Here is a 17,569-nt window from a genome sequence, read left to right on the forward strand (position 1 = left end):
CTCAGGGGTCAGGGACCCACTTGAGCAGGCAGTCTGTCCCTTCTCAGATCTCAACCTCCATGCTGGGAGAACCACTGCTCTCTTCAACGCTGTCAGACAGGGACTTTTACATCTGCAGAGGTTTCTGCTGCTTTTTGTTTAGCTGTGCCCTGTCCCCAGAGGTGGAGTCTACAGAGGCAGGCAGGTCTCCTTGAGCTGTGGTGAGCTCCACCCAACTCGAGCTTCCGGGCGGCTTTGTTTACCTACTTACGCCTCAGCAATGGCGGATGCCCCTCCTCCAGCCTCGCTGCCACCTTGCAGTTAGATCTCAGACTGCTGTGCCAGCAATGAGGAAGGCTACGTGGGCATGGGACCCTCTGGGCCAGGTGTGCGATATAATCTCCTGATTTGCCTTTGCTAAGACCCTTGGAAAAGTGTAGTATTAGGGTGGGAGTTACCCGATTTTCCAGGTGTTGTGTGTCTCAATTTCCCTAGGCTAGGAAAAGGAATTCCCTTCCCCCTTGAGCTTCCCAGGTGAGGCAACGCCTTGCCCTGCTTCAGCTCTTGCTGGTCGGGCTGCACCGGCAGACCAGCATCGATTGTCCGACACGCCCCAGTGAGATGAACCCAGTACCTCAGTTGAAAATGCAGCAATCACCCATTTTCTGTGTCGCTCACGCTGGGTGTTGGAGGCTGGAGCTGTTCCTATTCGGCCATCTTGGGCACCCCCCTCACTTTAAGTATCCATTTTATTCTTCTAATCACAGTGCTTGTACAACATTGTAAGTGTGCCAAAAAATCAAATACTGTTTATTCCATAACAAATATGTAAGAAGTATAAAATGACAATATTAGGAATTTAGGAAATATTACTAACAGGTGAAATGACTGTATTAAAACCAGATATATTTTCAGAGTAGAGCAGTGTGAAATATGAAAACATAATCAAAATTCAAATAATTTAAAAATGAATCACTAAATGTATTAATTTAGGGAAATGTTAACTTTGTAGATTATTTAGCATATACGTGCTTTGACTACTTTCAGTACTTATCTATGTAAGTGGCTTTATTTAAAAGGAAATAATGACATTGAAAGCAAACAAGTTAATTTTTCCTAAAGATCACACATTCAACTTTATGGTGAACATATAACTTGACTATCAAATCTGAAATGCTATATAAAAACTAATCTAATGCTTAAGACAATTAGATTTTTGTGTCAGCAATAATAATATCTTTGATAATACATTCTAAATGCACAAGATAAAGCATAATGGATATGATGACACTAGAATACATTCCTTAGTTCAAAACTAGAGACAGAAGAGTCGTGGTTGTGACAGGCTAGAATGTAGAAGAAATGAAGAGATGTTGGTCAAAGGCTACAAACTTTCAGCTATCACATGAGTAAGTTCTGAGGATCTAATGTACAGTATAGTGACTATAGTTAATTATATTGTACTGTATATTTAAAATTTGCTAAAACAGTAGATCTAAAGTGTTCCTTCCACACCAAAAATCGTAACTATGTATGGTGATAGATGTGTTAATTAACTTGATTGTGGTAATCGTTTCACAATGTACACATATGCCAAATCATGTTATATGCATTTTTTATATATATATAAAATAATTCATATATATAAAATATATAAGCTTGTATTAGTCAATTACATCTCAGTAAAGCTGGGGAAGATAGAAGAAAGCCAGAGGAAAAAATAACAACTTTAAAATAAAACCAAACCTATGATATTCTAGAGTAAGAGAATCCTTTAATGCAGCAGTCCCCAACCTTTTTGGCACCAGGGACTGGTTTGTGGAAGACAGTTTTTCCACAGACTGGGATGGTTTCTGGATGATTCAAGAGCATTAGATTTACTGTGCATTTTATTTCTATCCTTATTACACTGTAATATACAATGAAATAATCATGTAACTCACCATAATGTAGAATTAGTGGGAGCCCTGAGCTTGTTTTCCTGCAGCTAGACGGGGGTGATGGGAGACAGTGACAGATCTTCAGGCATTAGATTCTCATTTGGAGTGCGTAACCTAGATCCTTTGCATGAGCAGTTCACAATAGGGTTCATGCTCCTATGAGAATCTGATGCCACCACTGATCTGACAGGAGGTAGAACTCAGGCAGTAATACGAGCAATGAGGAGCAGCAGTAAATACAGATGAAGCTTTGTTTACTTGCCTGCTGCTCACCTCCTGCTGTGTGGCCCCGTTCCCGTACTGATCCACGGCCTGAGGGGTTCGGGCCCCTGCTTTAATGCATTAAAAATTGTATTATTTAAGGCTTTCTCAAGAAACTGAACCAAGAGTGCGTGTGTTTGTGTGTGCAAAGAGATTTATTGTAAGAAACTGTCTCATATCATTATAAATGTGGGCAAATCCGAAGAGTTGCAGGTTAAGTTGGCAGGCTGGAGACCTTGGATAGTTAACAGCGTAGTTCTAATCAAGGTCCATTGGTCTGAGAACCAAGAGAACCAAGGGGTAATTCCAATTTGCAAGCTGGCAGGCTCAAGACCCAGGAAGAGCTGATGTTTCGGTAAGAGTCAGATGGCAGGAAAAAGTCAATTATCAAGTTCAAAAAGAGGCAGGAAAATTTCTCTGACTCAGGGGATGGTCAGTGTTTTTGTTTTATTGAGGTCTTCTGTTGACTGGCTGAGGCCCACCCAAATTAGGGAGGGCAATCTACTTTACTCAGTCTACCAAATTAAATGCTAATTCCATTCAAAACACCCTCATGGGAACACCTAGAATAATATTTGACCAAATATTTGGGTATCATGTTTCCTCAGACTATTCATATATAGTAAGTATACATTTGTCATCCACTGTAACAGGCAATAGAAATATAGCAATGAATAAAACAGAAAAGACTTGTACGGAAGAAACACAATAAACAAATACAGAAGTAAATTATAAAGCATACCAGGTGACAGTAAGGCTGTGGAGAAAAATAAGGCAGCTAACAGGATTAGGAGGCCTGGGGAGTGGGAGTAGGAAGTTGTAACATTTATTAGGGTAGTTAGGTTAGGCCCTGCTGAGATGGCAACATTTGAGCAAAGTCTGAGAGAAGCAAAAAAGTTCTTAGCAAAGGGAACAACAAATCCAATGGCCCTAATTTTGGAGCATGTCTAGCAAGCAAGGTAGTTCATATAAACAGAATAAAATCAGGGGGAGATACTAAGTAATGAGGTCAGACAGGTAAAGGGGAGGTAACAGAATATTAGCTAGGGCCTTGAAAGTCACTATAAGGACTGTGGCCTTTGTCTTCTGGAGAGTTTTGAGTTTAGATGAGTGACATGATCTGACTTACATCTGAAGAGGCTCACTGAATATTTTGGTGAGATCAGACTGAAGAGAAGCAAAGGTAGAAACAAGGAGGCCAAGCAATAAATAATTTATGTTCAAAGTAATATATTTCTATTTCCTGAGAAATTGAAGGAGAGTATAAGAGAAAAAGATAAGGATGAATTCTTGGTTTAGGCTTGAGCAAACAGAAGATGTGAGTTGGCATTAATTGAGATGGGAAAGGCTGAAAAAGGAACAGGCTTGGGGAGAGCAGTTCAGGAGTTTGGTTTTAAACATGTTATGTTTGAGATATCTCCAACAGACTAAATTAAGATGTACTGCAGGGAGCTGGATATACAATTGTAGGAGTTAGACGTACAGAACGCAGTAGCAGCTCAGGATAGGTCCAACTAGATTATAAATTTGAAAGTCATCAGCATATACATAGTATTGACATCCTTGGGGCAGACGTGATCAGTGAGAGAACAGAAACAGAGGAGTCCTAAGGTCTGAGTCCTAAGACACGTCTATTAAAAGTTTGAGTAAATAAGTAAGAAATAGCAAAGAAGAATAAGAAAAAGTGGCCAGTTAGAGAGAGGAGAACACCAAGAAAGTGTAGTATCCTGAAAGGAAGAAAGCATATCAGGAAAGAACGAGTGATCAATGATATCAAGTGCTGTTGATGAGTCAAGTTAGATGAGGCCTAAGAGATGACCACAGTGACACAGAGTCCTCTAAATAAAATATCTCACATTTTACTTATATCAGAATTGCTAGGGAAACCAAAGTAAAGGGAAGTTTGATTATTATTATTTTTGATACTAGGTTAGAAATCTGTGTCAACTTAGTCTCATATCTCTTACTTATAAAATTAGGGTGATAATATGTTTTGAAAAGACTTTCACAAGGTCAATAAGTGTTACCCTTATTTCATAAAAGAGGAGGTAATGTACAAGCAAGTTGCTGAAATTATTTAAAAAACAGCAGAACTTGTACTTGAACATGAATTTACTAACTGAAATTCCATTTTTCTTAGAAATAACTTTATTCAGGTATAACAGACACATAACAAACTGCCCATACTTAATGCATATAATTTGGTAATATTCTACAGAGGTACAAGGAGTCTTTAAAAAGTTTACGGTAAAAGCATATTGTGAAAAAAACTATGCATAACTTCCAAAACTTTTCTGCACCAAAATAAACTCATACTAATTTGCCTTAACAAGATCTAGTTTGAGGCACTAAGAAGAACAGTTAGCAGTTTAGAAAGAGACCCATTAGAGAATGTGAATTCTGCTAAAATTGAAGTAAGAAAAAACATCAGATTTATGGTAAAGCTTGGGTTGAAGAATGGTAAAATCATCGATGCTCTGAGAATAGTTTATGGGGACAATGCCCCAAAGAAATCAGCACTTTACAAATGGATAACTAATTTTAAGAAAGGATGAAATGATGTTGAAGATGAAGGCTGCAGCTGCAGACCATCCACATCAATTTGCAGGGAAAAAACTCATCTTGTTCATGCCCTAATTGAAGAGGACTAATGATTAACAGCAGAACAATAGCCAATACCACAGACGTTTCAATTGGTTCAGCTGACACAATTCTGACTAAAAAATTAAAGTTGAGCAAACTTTCCACTCTGTGGGTGCCAAAACTGTTATGCCAAAATCAGCTGCAAAGAGCAGAGCTTTCAATGGAAATTTTAAACAAGTGCGATCATGATCCTGAAGCATTTTCAACAAATTATGACAGGCAATGCAACATGGTTTTACCAGTGTGATCCTGAAGAAAAAGCACAGTCAAAGCAATGGCTAGCAAGAGGTCGAAGTGATGAAGTGAAAGCACAAGGGGACAAGTCAAGAGCAAAGGTCATGACAACAACTTTTTGGGATGCTGAAGGCATTTTGTTTGTTGACTTTTTGGAGGGCCAAAGAACAACATCTGCTTATTATGACTGTTTTGAGAAATATATCCAAAGATTTGGCAGAAAAAATGTCTGGGAAATCTTCACCAGTGAGTCATTTTCCACCACGACAAGCTCCTGCTTATGCCTCTCATCTAACAAGGGTATTTGTGCAAGAGTTTCAATGGGAAATCATTATGTGTCCATCTTACAGTACTGATTTGGCTCCTTCCAACTTCTCTTTATTTCCCAATCTTCAAAAAATATCTGTAAATGTCACCATTTTTCTTCAGTTAAAGTAAAAAAGACTACTGACATGGTTAAATTCCCAGGACCCTCAGTTCTTTAAGAATCGACTAAATGGCTGGTATCCTCACTCACAAAAGTGTCTTGAACTTGATGGAGCTTATGTTTTGAAATAATGTTTACGGTTTTATGTTTTAATTCCATTTTTCCACAAACTTTTTGAAGTCCCTTCACATATACTTTGGAAGCCAATAATATAATCAAGACAAAAAATATATCCATCATGCTCCCAATTCTGCATTTTTCCTTTATTCTCTCCTTCTCACCATTAATGACTTTATCTTTACAAAATGAGAAAAAAAGTATTTTATATTCACTTAAATAAAAGTATTATATATGTACTTATTTACAGTCCTTCTGATATCTTTGTTTAGATCCAAATATTCATTTGGTGTTATTTTGATTTTTTTTGTGAAAAACTTTATTTAGTATTTCTTACAATGCAAGTCTGGTGGTTGTGACTTCTTTTGGATTTTAGCATTTCAGAAAGTCTTTATTTTGCTTTCATAAAAAACAACCTTTTAAAATTGCAAAATCTTTGTTTATGGAAGATGTTTGCTGAGTATAGAATTCTGAATTGATAGCATGTTTTTATTTTTATTTTTTAGCATTTTAAAGACTTCCTCCTTGTTTTCTGGTTTGTATTGCCTAAAACTAAAAGTCAGCTGTCATTCTTATCTTTGGTTCTATCTATGTAATATGCTTTTATCTCTGGTCACTTTCAAGATTTTCTCTTTATCACTTGTTTCAAGAAATTTGATTATGATGTGCATTGATGTTGTTTTCTTCAGGAATTTTAAAACTTGGCGTTTGCCAGACACCTTAGAATTGTGGTATATTTTTCATTATTTCTGGAATATTTTCATTCCTTATTTCTTCAAATATTTGTTCTGTACCACTCCTTCTCCCTTCACAGAGTCCAATCACGTGTTAGAGACCCTTAAGTTATCTTATAGCTCACTAATGCAAACATCCTTTTCTTTCCCCAGTCTATTTTGCAGGTTTCATCTTGTATAATTTTAAATGCCATGTCTTCAAATTTACTAGCCTTTTCTTTTTCAGTGTCTAATTCACTTTGCACCTCAACTGTATTTTTCATTGCAGTCACTGTAGTTTTCATCTCTAGAAGTTTAACATGTGGTTATATTTACATCCTCCATGTTTCCATTTAACATGTTTAATCTTCCTTCTAGCTTATTGAATATTTAGAATATACTTATAATAAAACTTACGTTTTCATCTGCTAATTCTATCATGACATTTCTTTTTTGCTTTGACTTTTCTCCTTATTAAAATTATATTTTCTTATTTTTTGCATGTCTACTATGTTTTAATTGGAAACCAGACACAGAATATTTTATCCTGTTGAGTGCTGGACACTTTAATATTACCGTACTTTAAGCTTTGGTCTGGGACACAGTTAAGTTACTTGAAAACAGCTGGTTACTTCAGACCTTGTTTTTAAGCCTCATTGGACAGGACCAGAGCAGTGTTTTATAAACTGGGGATAATTTTGCTCTTTACCAATGCAAAACTCTTCTAAATACCCCACCTGACATCTCATAAATCATGAAGTTTTTCACTCTGGCATGTGGGACCAGGAATTACTGTTGGCCCTGGGGATTGTTACTTCTAATATTGTCAGGTAGTTCCTTTTCTAGCCTCAGGCCATTTCCTCATGTACATGTACAGGTGAGCACTCAACTGAAGACTAGAGGGAGACCCTATGCAGATCTCTAACTCACTGGATGTATTCAGGTACTGCCCATTCAGGTACTCTGATTTATAAACAGAATTTCCTTGACCTCGTTGTGCTCCTAGCTGTGCCGCCTGAAGGTCATCTTATCTTGTGTTTCTCTTCTTTGCACTGTGGCTCAGAAACACTGTACTCAGTAAGGTAGGGAAGTTATAGGGTTTGCCTTCTTTGTTTTGTATAGCTAGGAATCACTTTTATTATCTGATGCCAAGTGTTTTGAAAACTGTTATTTCTTATATTCTGTGCTGCTTTTTTTTTTTCCAGCTGTTTCAGGCATGAGGAGAAATCTGGACTTTATTATCTATCTTGGTCAGACATATGCAACTGGGTCAGACATGGTGTACTTTTTAAGAGTCTGTTTTGTTTTTAACTATAGTTTTATATTTTATTCTCCTACACCATAAAATTGTTGTATGACTAAGTCTTTGCAACACACAATTACTTCCATAAATGACTGGCTATTTTATGAAAGCTTGATGAAAAGGTAATATTTCTTTTACAGCTTCAAACTCCCTCACATCATCTAAAGAAGGATATGTAAAGTACACTGAGATTTTTAATACTAACTTGTACAAATTCAAGGCACCCCTAAGAAAGACGTCAGGGATTAGTTTTGGAATTAAAGTATTCTCTAAAGCAAACTGAAAATTTTTAACATCAGCTACCTGGGTTGAAAGAGGAAAAAATAAAAATAAAACACTTTATTTTAAAAAGCATATATAGGTATTTCTGCTTCTGGTTGGCAAAATTTTCCTATGATGGCTATATAGATGTTTCATATAAAATCTTAGTCTCAGTATATTGTCGAATATGCCATGAAGAACCTGTATAGCTTACTTACAACAATGGTTTTGGCCTTTACTCCACTGCTCCTAGCAAGTGTAGCACTGTCCGGAAGTTGGCCAAGATGATAAAAGGCAGGAAAAAGAGCAAAAGAAAACACCAAAAAATATCATAAAAAGTAAACAACTAAAAAAGTGATTGAAAAAAAAATAAGCCCTACAATCAGAGGAAAATCAATTATATACAGGTTTCTGCTTTGGATTTTATAGTAGTATTATTTAACAAGCAAAATCTGAATCATATGAACGAATTATGTTAGTTTTGACCTCAGCATTATTGTAACTTTTATACTAAGGCAAAGAAGTTTGTTGGCATTTGTTCACAGGTATTATGAATTAGTATTTATTATGTTACAAATTCCTTATAAATGACTAATTTGCCATTTTGCAAACTATATACTAAAATTAAAATATCCTATGGAAAAATGACTTTAGATTATTAACTCTATTCAAATAATGGCTTAAATTAGGATTCTGTTATGGACAAAGAAACCAAGAATTCTAAAAGTTAAAAAAGTGTCCTCTCTGAGGAAAAAAGTGTGCTTTGGCTTAAAGATTCGGTACATTAATGACATATTTTATCATGGAAGAGAATCATCTGTAGCATTCTCCAAGACAACTAATATTAATCAATGTGTACTTCTAGTATCTGACTCTTCTGATTTATACCTCTGGCATATTGGTAATATAATTACCAAACAATCTGCAATTGTTTTGCTTCATATAATGTTTTCCAGAGTTCTCTTATTATCATGACAGTGTAGAATATTACCTATCAGATATAATAATTTTTTTATGTATGAACATTTTAATTTCCTTAGATACATTTAGAATGAAACTATGATTAAATCTTGCACTAGGCTGGATGTGGTGGCTCATACCTGTAAGCCCAGAACTTTGGGAGGCCCAGGTAGGAGAACCCCTTGAGGCCAGGAATTCAAGACCAGCCTGGCAACATAGTGAGACCTCATCTCTTCAAAATTAAAAGAAAAAAAAATTGCCTAAAGCTTGCAGTAAAAATGGCAAATGTTGTAGTGCCTTGGAATCAGTTTATTTTTGCTTGTGCTAAGTAGAAATGTAAAATATTTAAAATGTCTTATCAGCCAATTTGCTGATTATATAGATGTGCCTTTTGTTTTTATTCCATTATTTGCTTTAACTCATATAGTAGTGATTTCCTATACTTTATATAATAGTTTCAGGCTGAAAATTCGAATTCCAAGTTTCTTTTAAAGGCTTCTTAAGAGCAACAGTTAACCCATACTTTGTTAGCAGTATAGAAAACTTAGACTTTGGAAAATTTGCTTTGCCATAGTAGTAGTCAAAATGAAGATGTTATAATTAGAAGCAAAAAAATTAAAGGATATTTTCCCCTTTCTTCGATAAGAAGTGTAAACTAGAATTTTTGCTATTAAGCATGACTTTTGTGAATGCCTGGTCCAGTAATTTTACTTAGTGTCAGTTTTTATTAGCTTAATGTTTCCCCACCTCTCATATGAAGTTTTAAAAAATTGTTCAAGAACATTACTTTAAAATATAACTCTATGTTCAAATAAATTGGATACTTTTTACTGAGATTTTAAAAAATGTATAATCCCGTTAACGCATTTAAATACAGTTTGTATATATACAAACATATATCTTGTTTACATACATAAAAATATTTTTTCATGAAACATTCAAAATGCAATATTAAGTTCATATATTCTATACCTGTAAAATGTTGGCAGGATCCTCTTTAGCAGATGCAACCAACAAAGTATGCCCACTGACAATTCCTTCTGCCAGGAAACACTTGAAGAGCAAAGGTGAGTAAATATTATATTTATCCTCCTCTGTAAAAAAGGAAAAGTTGCAGTTAGAAACATATAGCAAGAAAAGAATCAAATGGGTATCAAATAGCAAGCACACTCATATGTTTTTATATTTTTTTCCCTTAAAACAATTATATGAGGTGGAACAATAATTGTGTATTCCTGAGGCATAGTTAGATAAGCTAAGACTTGTAAAGAGAGTCAATGAGAACTAAGTACTTTTAACAGACTTTCTGGCTCCAGACATCATTCTCCAACTACTATATCACTTTGATATCCACAAAATTACCCCCTGCACACTTCAGGTATAGGGTGTATACAGACTTCAGGTATAGGGTGTATGAAGTCTGTATAGAGACTTCAGGTATAGGGAACTTCACGAGTAAATTTAAACATTTTAAGGAAAAAACAATACCAGTACTTAAACTCAGCAAAAAGGAAAAGGAAACAATTCCTACTTTATAGGCCCATTATTATTCTAACATCAAAATCAAAGAGTTTTACAAAACTACACATCATTATCAAATTTTAGGAAGTCATTATACCAATCCTACATGTACTCTTTCAGAAAAGAGGAAAGGATGAAACACTTCTAAACTCATTTTATGAGGCCAGTATTACCCCAATACCAAAACTAGACCAAGATACCACAGAAACAGAAAGCTACAGACTAATATACCTCACAAAAATATATGAAAATAGTTCTTTAAATATCATAAAACCAAATCCAGTAATAGAATATATATTTATATTACATATAATTAGTACAATTTGGTTTTAAATACTGTAAAACCAAATCCAGTAATATTACATCTTCAACTTGACACATGGGATCTACAAAAAACCTATAGATATCATCATATGTAATGGTAAGATGCAATGCTTTTCTTCTGAGATTGGGAAAAATGGAGGTATATTTACTTTCACTACTTCTAATCAATATCGTATGGAAGGTCTTAGCTATGTAATATTACTGACTTTGGTTTTATGGCATTTAAAACAAAATTATGGTAATTATACATGATAGATTATAATCATATAAATATATAATACAATATAATTATATTGTAGTTATATAGTTATATAGACATGCAATATAATAATTATAATTATATTGTCATTACTACAATATCTAGAATTATAATTATTCTATAATTATATTGCATTAATATATTTTATATACTAATATATATCATAATCCTGGATTTGGCTTTATAGTATTTAAAGAATTATACTATATTAATACTATACTAATTATACTATACTAATACATTAATTGTACTTCTACATAATAGTAACAAATAATAGGAACTGAAATTTTAGAAATCTCACTTGCAATTAAATATTTTGGATAAATTTAAGAAAATATGTATAAGAATTAGTTCTACATTGAAAAGTACAAAACATTCTGAGAGTACAGAAGACCTAAATAAATGGAGAGATATATCATGTTCATGGGATAGAAGACTCAAATCTTCAAATTGATTTGTAGATTTAATGGAATCCCAATAAAAATCCCAGTAAGCTTTTTGGAGAAATTGACAAGGTAATTCTAAAACTTACAAAGAAATCCAAGGTCATAGAAAACAGTTAATATGGTTTGGGTCTGTGTCCCTGCCCAAATCTCATGTCAAATTGTAGTCCCCGGTGTTGGAGCTGGGACCTGGTGGGAAGTGATTGGTTCATGGGAGTGGATTTTCCCTTTGGTGCTGTTCTCATGATAGTGAGTTATCATGAGATCTGGTTGTTTAAAAGTGTGTAGCACCTCCCTACTCTTTCTCTTCCTCCTGCTCCTGCCATGTGAGATGTGCCTGCCTCCCCTTTGCCTTTGGCCATGATTGTAAGTTTCCTAACCCAGCCATGATTCCTGTACAGCCTGCAGAACCATCAGCCAATTAAACCTGTTTTCCTTACAAATTACCCAGTCTCAAGTATTTCTTTAGAGCAGTGCGAGAAGGGACTAATACAACAGTCAAAGAAATTTGAACAAAGAACACAGTTGGAAGACTTACTATTTTATTTCAAGACTTACTATAAAGCTACAGCCATCAAGGTAATGTGGAATTAGCAAAAGGACAGAAATATAGATCAGTGGGAAAGAATAGAGTCCAGAAATAAATCCATACAATTGGTTTTTGATAAAGGTGGAGAAATAATTTTTTGTAACAAATGGTCCTGCAATAACTGAATATCCATACTTAAACAACAAAAAGCAATAAAAACTTCAATCTTGCCTCATAGGATACTCAATCAAAAAACAGCAAAAACCTCCGTCTTATCTCTTGAACTAGTAATAAATACTAGCTTGAAATGAATCACAGACTTTAAAAAGCTGAAATAATTAAAACTATTAGAAGAAAATGCCTTCTTCACAACCTTGGAGTAGGCAAACGTTTCTTAGGACATGAAAGCATGAATTGGAGAAAAAAAATGAATAAATTAAACTTCATAAAAATTTTTACAATTTGCCTTTGAAAAGACAGCTAATAGGAAGTTTTAAAAAAGGCAAGCTACAGATAGAAAATATTTGCAATACATATCTACAGTAGAGGACTGGTATCCAGTATATATTTTAGCAACTTTCATAATGCAATAAGAACGCAAACTGGACAACATAAAAATAAGCAAAAGATGTGAACACACCCTTTACAAAAAAAGATACACGAATAGCCAAAAAAAATATTAAAAGATGTTTAGCTGACAAGTACATGGAGCAAATAAAATGCTCCAACATTGCTAGTGGCATTGCAAAACATTGTAACTACATTAGAAAACAGTTCGGCAGGCCAGATGTGGTGGCTCATGTCTGTAATCCCCACGCTTTGGGAGGCTGAGGCAAGCAGATTGCTTGAGGTCAGGAGTTTGAGACCAGCCTGGCCAACACGGCGAAACCCCGTCTCTACTAAAAACACAAAAATTACTTGGGCATGGTGGTGCATGCCTATAATCCCAGGTACTCGGGAGGCCGAGGCAGGTGAATCGCTTGAACCTGGGAAGCGGAGGTTGCAGTGAGCTGAGATCACGCCACTGCTCTCCAGCTTGGGTTACAGAGCAAGACTCCATCTCAAACAAATCAGAACAAAACAAAACAAAAACAGTTTGGCAGTTTCCAAAAAAGTTAAACATACACTTATTATAGGATCCAGCAATTCAACTCTTGGGTATTCACCCATGAGAGTTGAAAATACATGTTTGCATAGATTTATACAGAAGGTTTATGACAGCTTTTGTTTTAATAGCCAAAAACTGAAAACAAGTAAAATGTCCATCAACTGCTTGCTGAATGGAGAAAACAAATGATAGATTCATAAATGGATTACTATTCAGCAATAAAAAGAAATAAACTACTAATTTACAGTAGTTTCTTGGTATCCACAGGGGATTGGTTACGAAGGACATCCAGGATGGGATATCTAGGATACCCCATGGATACCAAAATCCAAAGATGCTTAGTACCTTACATTTTGCCCTCTGTATCCAAGGATGTGGTACATGCTAATACAGAGGACTGACTATACATGCAACAACATGGATAAATCTCAAAAAAAAATTATGCTAAGTGAAAAAAGCCAGATACAAAAAAGTACGTATGGCAAAATTGCAGTTACATGATATTCTATAGAAAGCAAACTTAATCACTAGTGACAGAAAGGAGAGGTTAGGTGCTTGGGGCCAGGAAACTTGAGTACCAGGAAACACTTTATGGTGACAGAAGTGTTTTATATCTTGATTGTGGTGGTGGCTGCATGAGCATATACAGTTGTAAAAAGTCACTAAAATAAGTAAATGGGCTTGGCACAGTCATTTGCTTCTGTAATCCTCATGCTTTGGGAGGCCGAGGTGGCAGGATGGCTTTGAGGTGAGGAGTTTGAGACAAGCAGGAGCAATAAAGCAATACCTCAGCTCTACAAAAAAACAATAAAAAAATTAGCTGGGTGTGGTGATATGCACTGGTAGTCCTAGCTACTTGGGAGGCTGAGGCGGGAGGATCCCTTGACCCCAAGAGCTCAAGGATGCAGTGAGCCATGATTGTGCCACTGCACTCCAGCCTGGGGAACAGAACGAGAACCTGGCTCAAAAATAATTCAATAAAATAAATAAACAAATGGGTGCATTTTATTGTACATAAATTAAAATTAAATAACGTTTATTTATTAAAACAATTCCCTAAAGTACGACCAAAATATCAGGTGTTGAATTGTTTAGATATCTTCTTAGCACATTATCTTAGAGAAAATCCATGATTAAAAGTATAGTCAATTTACACAAAGTCTAATTTTATATATTAAAACACATAGCTAGTTCTTTAACATTATTCATCACTCACAAAATGTACTTAATGTTTATGGACATTTTATGAGAATTTTAGCGTGTTACGGCGAAGGAAAATGTTTTCAATGCTTCTGCATTGCTTACAGCTGACAGATGGAAAAGCTAGCAGAGACAACTATGGGAGAGATGATCAGCACTGACTACTGATTAACACAGCTGTAAAAATTGCTTACGTTGTATAACTAAGAATTCACCTCCACTCAACTTTAGAACTAACTAGAAAGTCACGTTTAAAAAAGAATTCATTTTACCTGAAGTAATTACTATTAAGTCAGTTTAGAGAAGCAACCATTTAAACCATTATAAATCAATAATGTACGAAACAAACCTGGTATTACAATTTTTAATTTCTAAGATTGGTATTTTTACAAGATGGAAAATTTAAATTTAAAAAAATTCACCCACAATCCTCAAATAATCATTGTGTAAAGTTTGCTCTATTTCCGTTCAGTACTTTTTCTATGTTTTCGGTGATTATTGGATTTGGTATCCTACTTTTTTCACTTAATCTAACATGCTTTATAGTCTTGTACCCAACGTGTTTAAGGCTGAATAATATTCTAGAAAATTTATGAACATACTTTACTTAGCTATACCCCCTTACCATGGACTTTTCATGCTGCTTTTAGGGTTTTATTAGTACTAAATACAGAAGAATAAGGATGCTTCAGGGCCAACATGCCCAAGATGAAACTCAGTAACTCATTATTTTTTTCCACCAAATGTGGTCCTCTTTCAGTTTTCAGAAAGCCAGAATTTATACCTAATATCGCTCTCTCTCTCTCTCTCTCTCACACACACACATACACACACACACACACACCCCAATCTACCTCTCTTCCCATCCTTCTAATCCTGTGAAATGTATTATCAAAGTATCGAAGTATTTGTGGAATGTGATTATTTCCCTCCATGCTAATGTCATTCCACTAGTCATACTACTAAAAACTATTACCTGGCCGGGCACGGTGGCTCACACCTGTAATCCCAACACTTTAGGAGGCCAAGGCAGGCAGAGGTCAGGAAATCAAGACCATCCTGGCTAACACGGTGAAACCCCATCTCTACTAAAAAGACAAAAAAATTAGCCGGGCGTGGTGGCAGGCGCCTGTAGTCCCCGCTACTCGGGAAGCTGAGGCAGGAGAATGGCGTGAACCCAGAAGGTAGAGGTTGCAGTGAGTCGAGATCACGCCACTGCACTCCAGCCTGGGCGACAGAGCGAGATTCCGTCTCAAAACAAACAAACAAACAAACAAAAACCACAAAACTCTTACCTAAATGACTGTAATTTTCTCTCATTTCTTTGCATCCACCCTAATCCTCCTCCTTCAATTTAGTAGTAACATTTTCAAAATGCAAACTTGATCATCTCATTTTCCTACTTAAAACTTTTCAGACCAGGCGTGGTGGCTCAGGCCTGTAATCCCAGCACTTTGGGAGGCTGAGGTGGGCGGATCATGAGGTCAGGAGATCGAGACCATCCTGACTAACACGGTGAAATCCTGTCTCTACTAAAAAATACAAAAAAAAAAAAAAAAAGCCGGAAATGATGGCGGGCATCTGTAGTTCCAGCTACTCAGGAGGCTGAGGCAGGAGAATGGCGTGAATGTGGGAGGCGGAGGTTGCAGAGAGCTGAGTTTGCGCCACTGCACTCCAGCCTGGGCGACAGAGCGAAACTCCGTCTCAAAAATAAATAAATAAATAAATAAATAAATAAATAAATATTAAAAACTTTTCAGTGGTTCCTCATTGCTCTTGAGAAAAGGAACTAAATCTTTTATCCTGGTCTACAGGCTCTACATAGTTGTAGCTGAACAGCAGGGTTTAACTTGCATAAGTAAAAATATTTAACAGTGGTATAACAGTGCCACTTTTCTCTCTTTAAAATGTAAATGAGGAATGCTTATACACTGTTTGTGGGAACAAATTTATAAAAAATATAAATATTTTATAATTAGCACAAAGTAAATTTGTACTAATTTATTCTGTTATCCATATAGAAAACACTATGGAGATTTTTCAAAGAACTAGAAATAGAACTACCATTCAATCCAGCAATCCCACTACTTGGTTACACTGAAAGGGAAAGAAATAATTACATAAAAAAGATACCTGCACTCATATGTTTATCATAGCAGTATTCACAATACCAAAGATACGGCATCACCTCAAGTGTCCATCAACAGATGACTGGATAAAGAAAATGTAGTATAAATACCACAGAATACTGTTAACAGTAGATAGTTAACCAGGCAGGAGCAGGGCAGGAGAGGCTCCCCCAATCCACCAAGAATGTCCAGGGACCATCAGGTGATGGTCCAGCAGTTGTCACACTGCCTCTCTAAAATGATAACTGGTCGCAGTCGATGCTAGGGAGAGAGCAGCAGTTTCCCAATGAAACTGTTAACTGGCAGCTTCCAATAAGATCTCAGGAATTGGGCGAGTGAGCTGAAGCATGCGCATTAAAAGGCAAAAATGACGGAGTATGACTTTCCCGGGGTAGTCCACCACAAAAGGGAAGAACGCCTAAGGTGAACATATCTACAACTCCGGTGAACATGTCTACAACTCCAGTAAACACACCGCACAGGCTCATCTCCTAAGTGCTAGCAGGTCACCTCGCATGCAAGCAGCTCACGCCAAGGGAAGAATCACGGGAAGAGGGACGCAAAATGCCCGAAGTATGTCAGCAATATAAAACCTGAAGTCAAAAGGTCAAACCCTGCACTTGACCTCCAAGATGCCCGCTTGAGTCTCTTCCAAGTGTACTTTCCTGCTTTCAAGTTTTTAAATAAACTTCCACTCCTGCTCTGAAACTGGCCTTGGTCTCTTTTTCAGCCTTATGCACCGCAGTTGAATTCTTTCTTCTGAGGAGGCAAGAATTGAGGTTGCTGCAGACCCATATGGATTTGCCACCAGTTACCGGGATATACGCCACCCCTAACAATACTACTCAGCCATAAAATAGAATGAGATGTCTTTTGCAGCAACACGAATGAAACTGGAGGTCATTATCCTAAATGAAATAACTCAGAAACAGAAAACCAAATACCACATGTTTTTACTTATAAATGACAAAGGCTGCATGGACATACAGAGTGGAATAACAGACAGTGGAGACTATAAAAGGTAGAAGAGTGGTAAGGGGGTGAAGGTTGAAAAAATACCTATTGGGTACAATGCTCACCATTTGGGTGATGGGTACATGAAGAAGCCAGACTTCACCACTGTGCAACACATGCATGTAAGAAATCTGTACTTGTGGCCAGGCGTGGTGGCTTATGCCTATAATCCCAGCACTTTAGGAGGCCGAGGCGGGTGGATCA

General features: G+C 36.2%; 1 protein-coding gene across 2 annotated transcripts in view; it reads right to left on the reverse strand.

Annotated features, from left to right (window-relative positions):
• ELP4 (elongator acetyltransferase complex subunit 4) overlaps window positions 1-17,569 on the reverse strand; it is a 276,719-nt gene that overhangs the window by 232,767 nt on the left and 26,383 nt on the right. For both annotated transcript variants that reach the window (XM_011965594.1, XM_011965595.1), the window contains exon 3: window positions 9,811-9,932. In XM_011965594.1, the coding sequence (XP_011820984.1) occupies window positions 9,811-9,932 (122 nt within the window). The remainder of the gene's footprint in view (window positions 1-9,810; window positions 9,933-17,569) is intronic.

Source organism: Mandrillus leucophaeus, unplaced genomic scaffold (genome assembly GCF_000951045.1).
Source record: "Mandrillus leucophaeus isolate KB7577 unplaced genomic scaffold, Mleu.le_1.0 Scaffold73, whole genome shotgun sequence".
NCBI lineage: Eukaryota > Metazoa > Chordata > Mammalia > Primates > Cercopithecidae > Mandrillus > Mandrillus leucophaeus.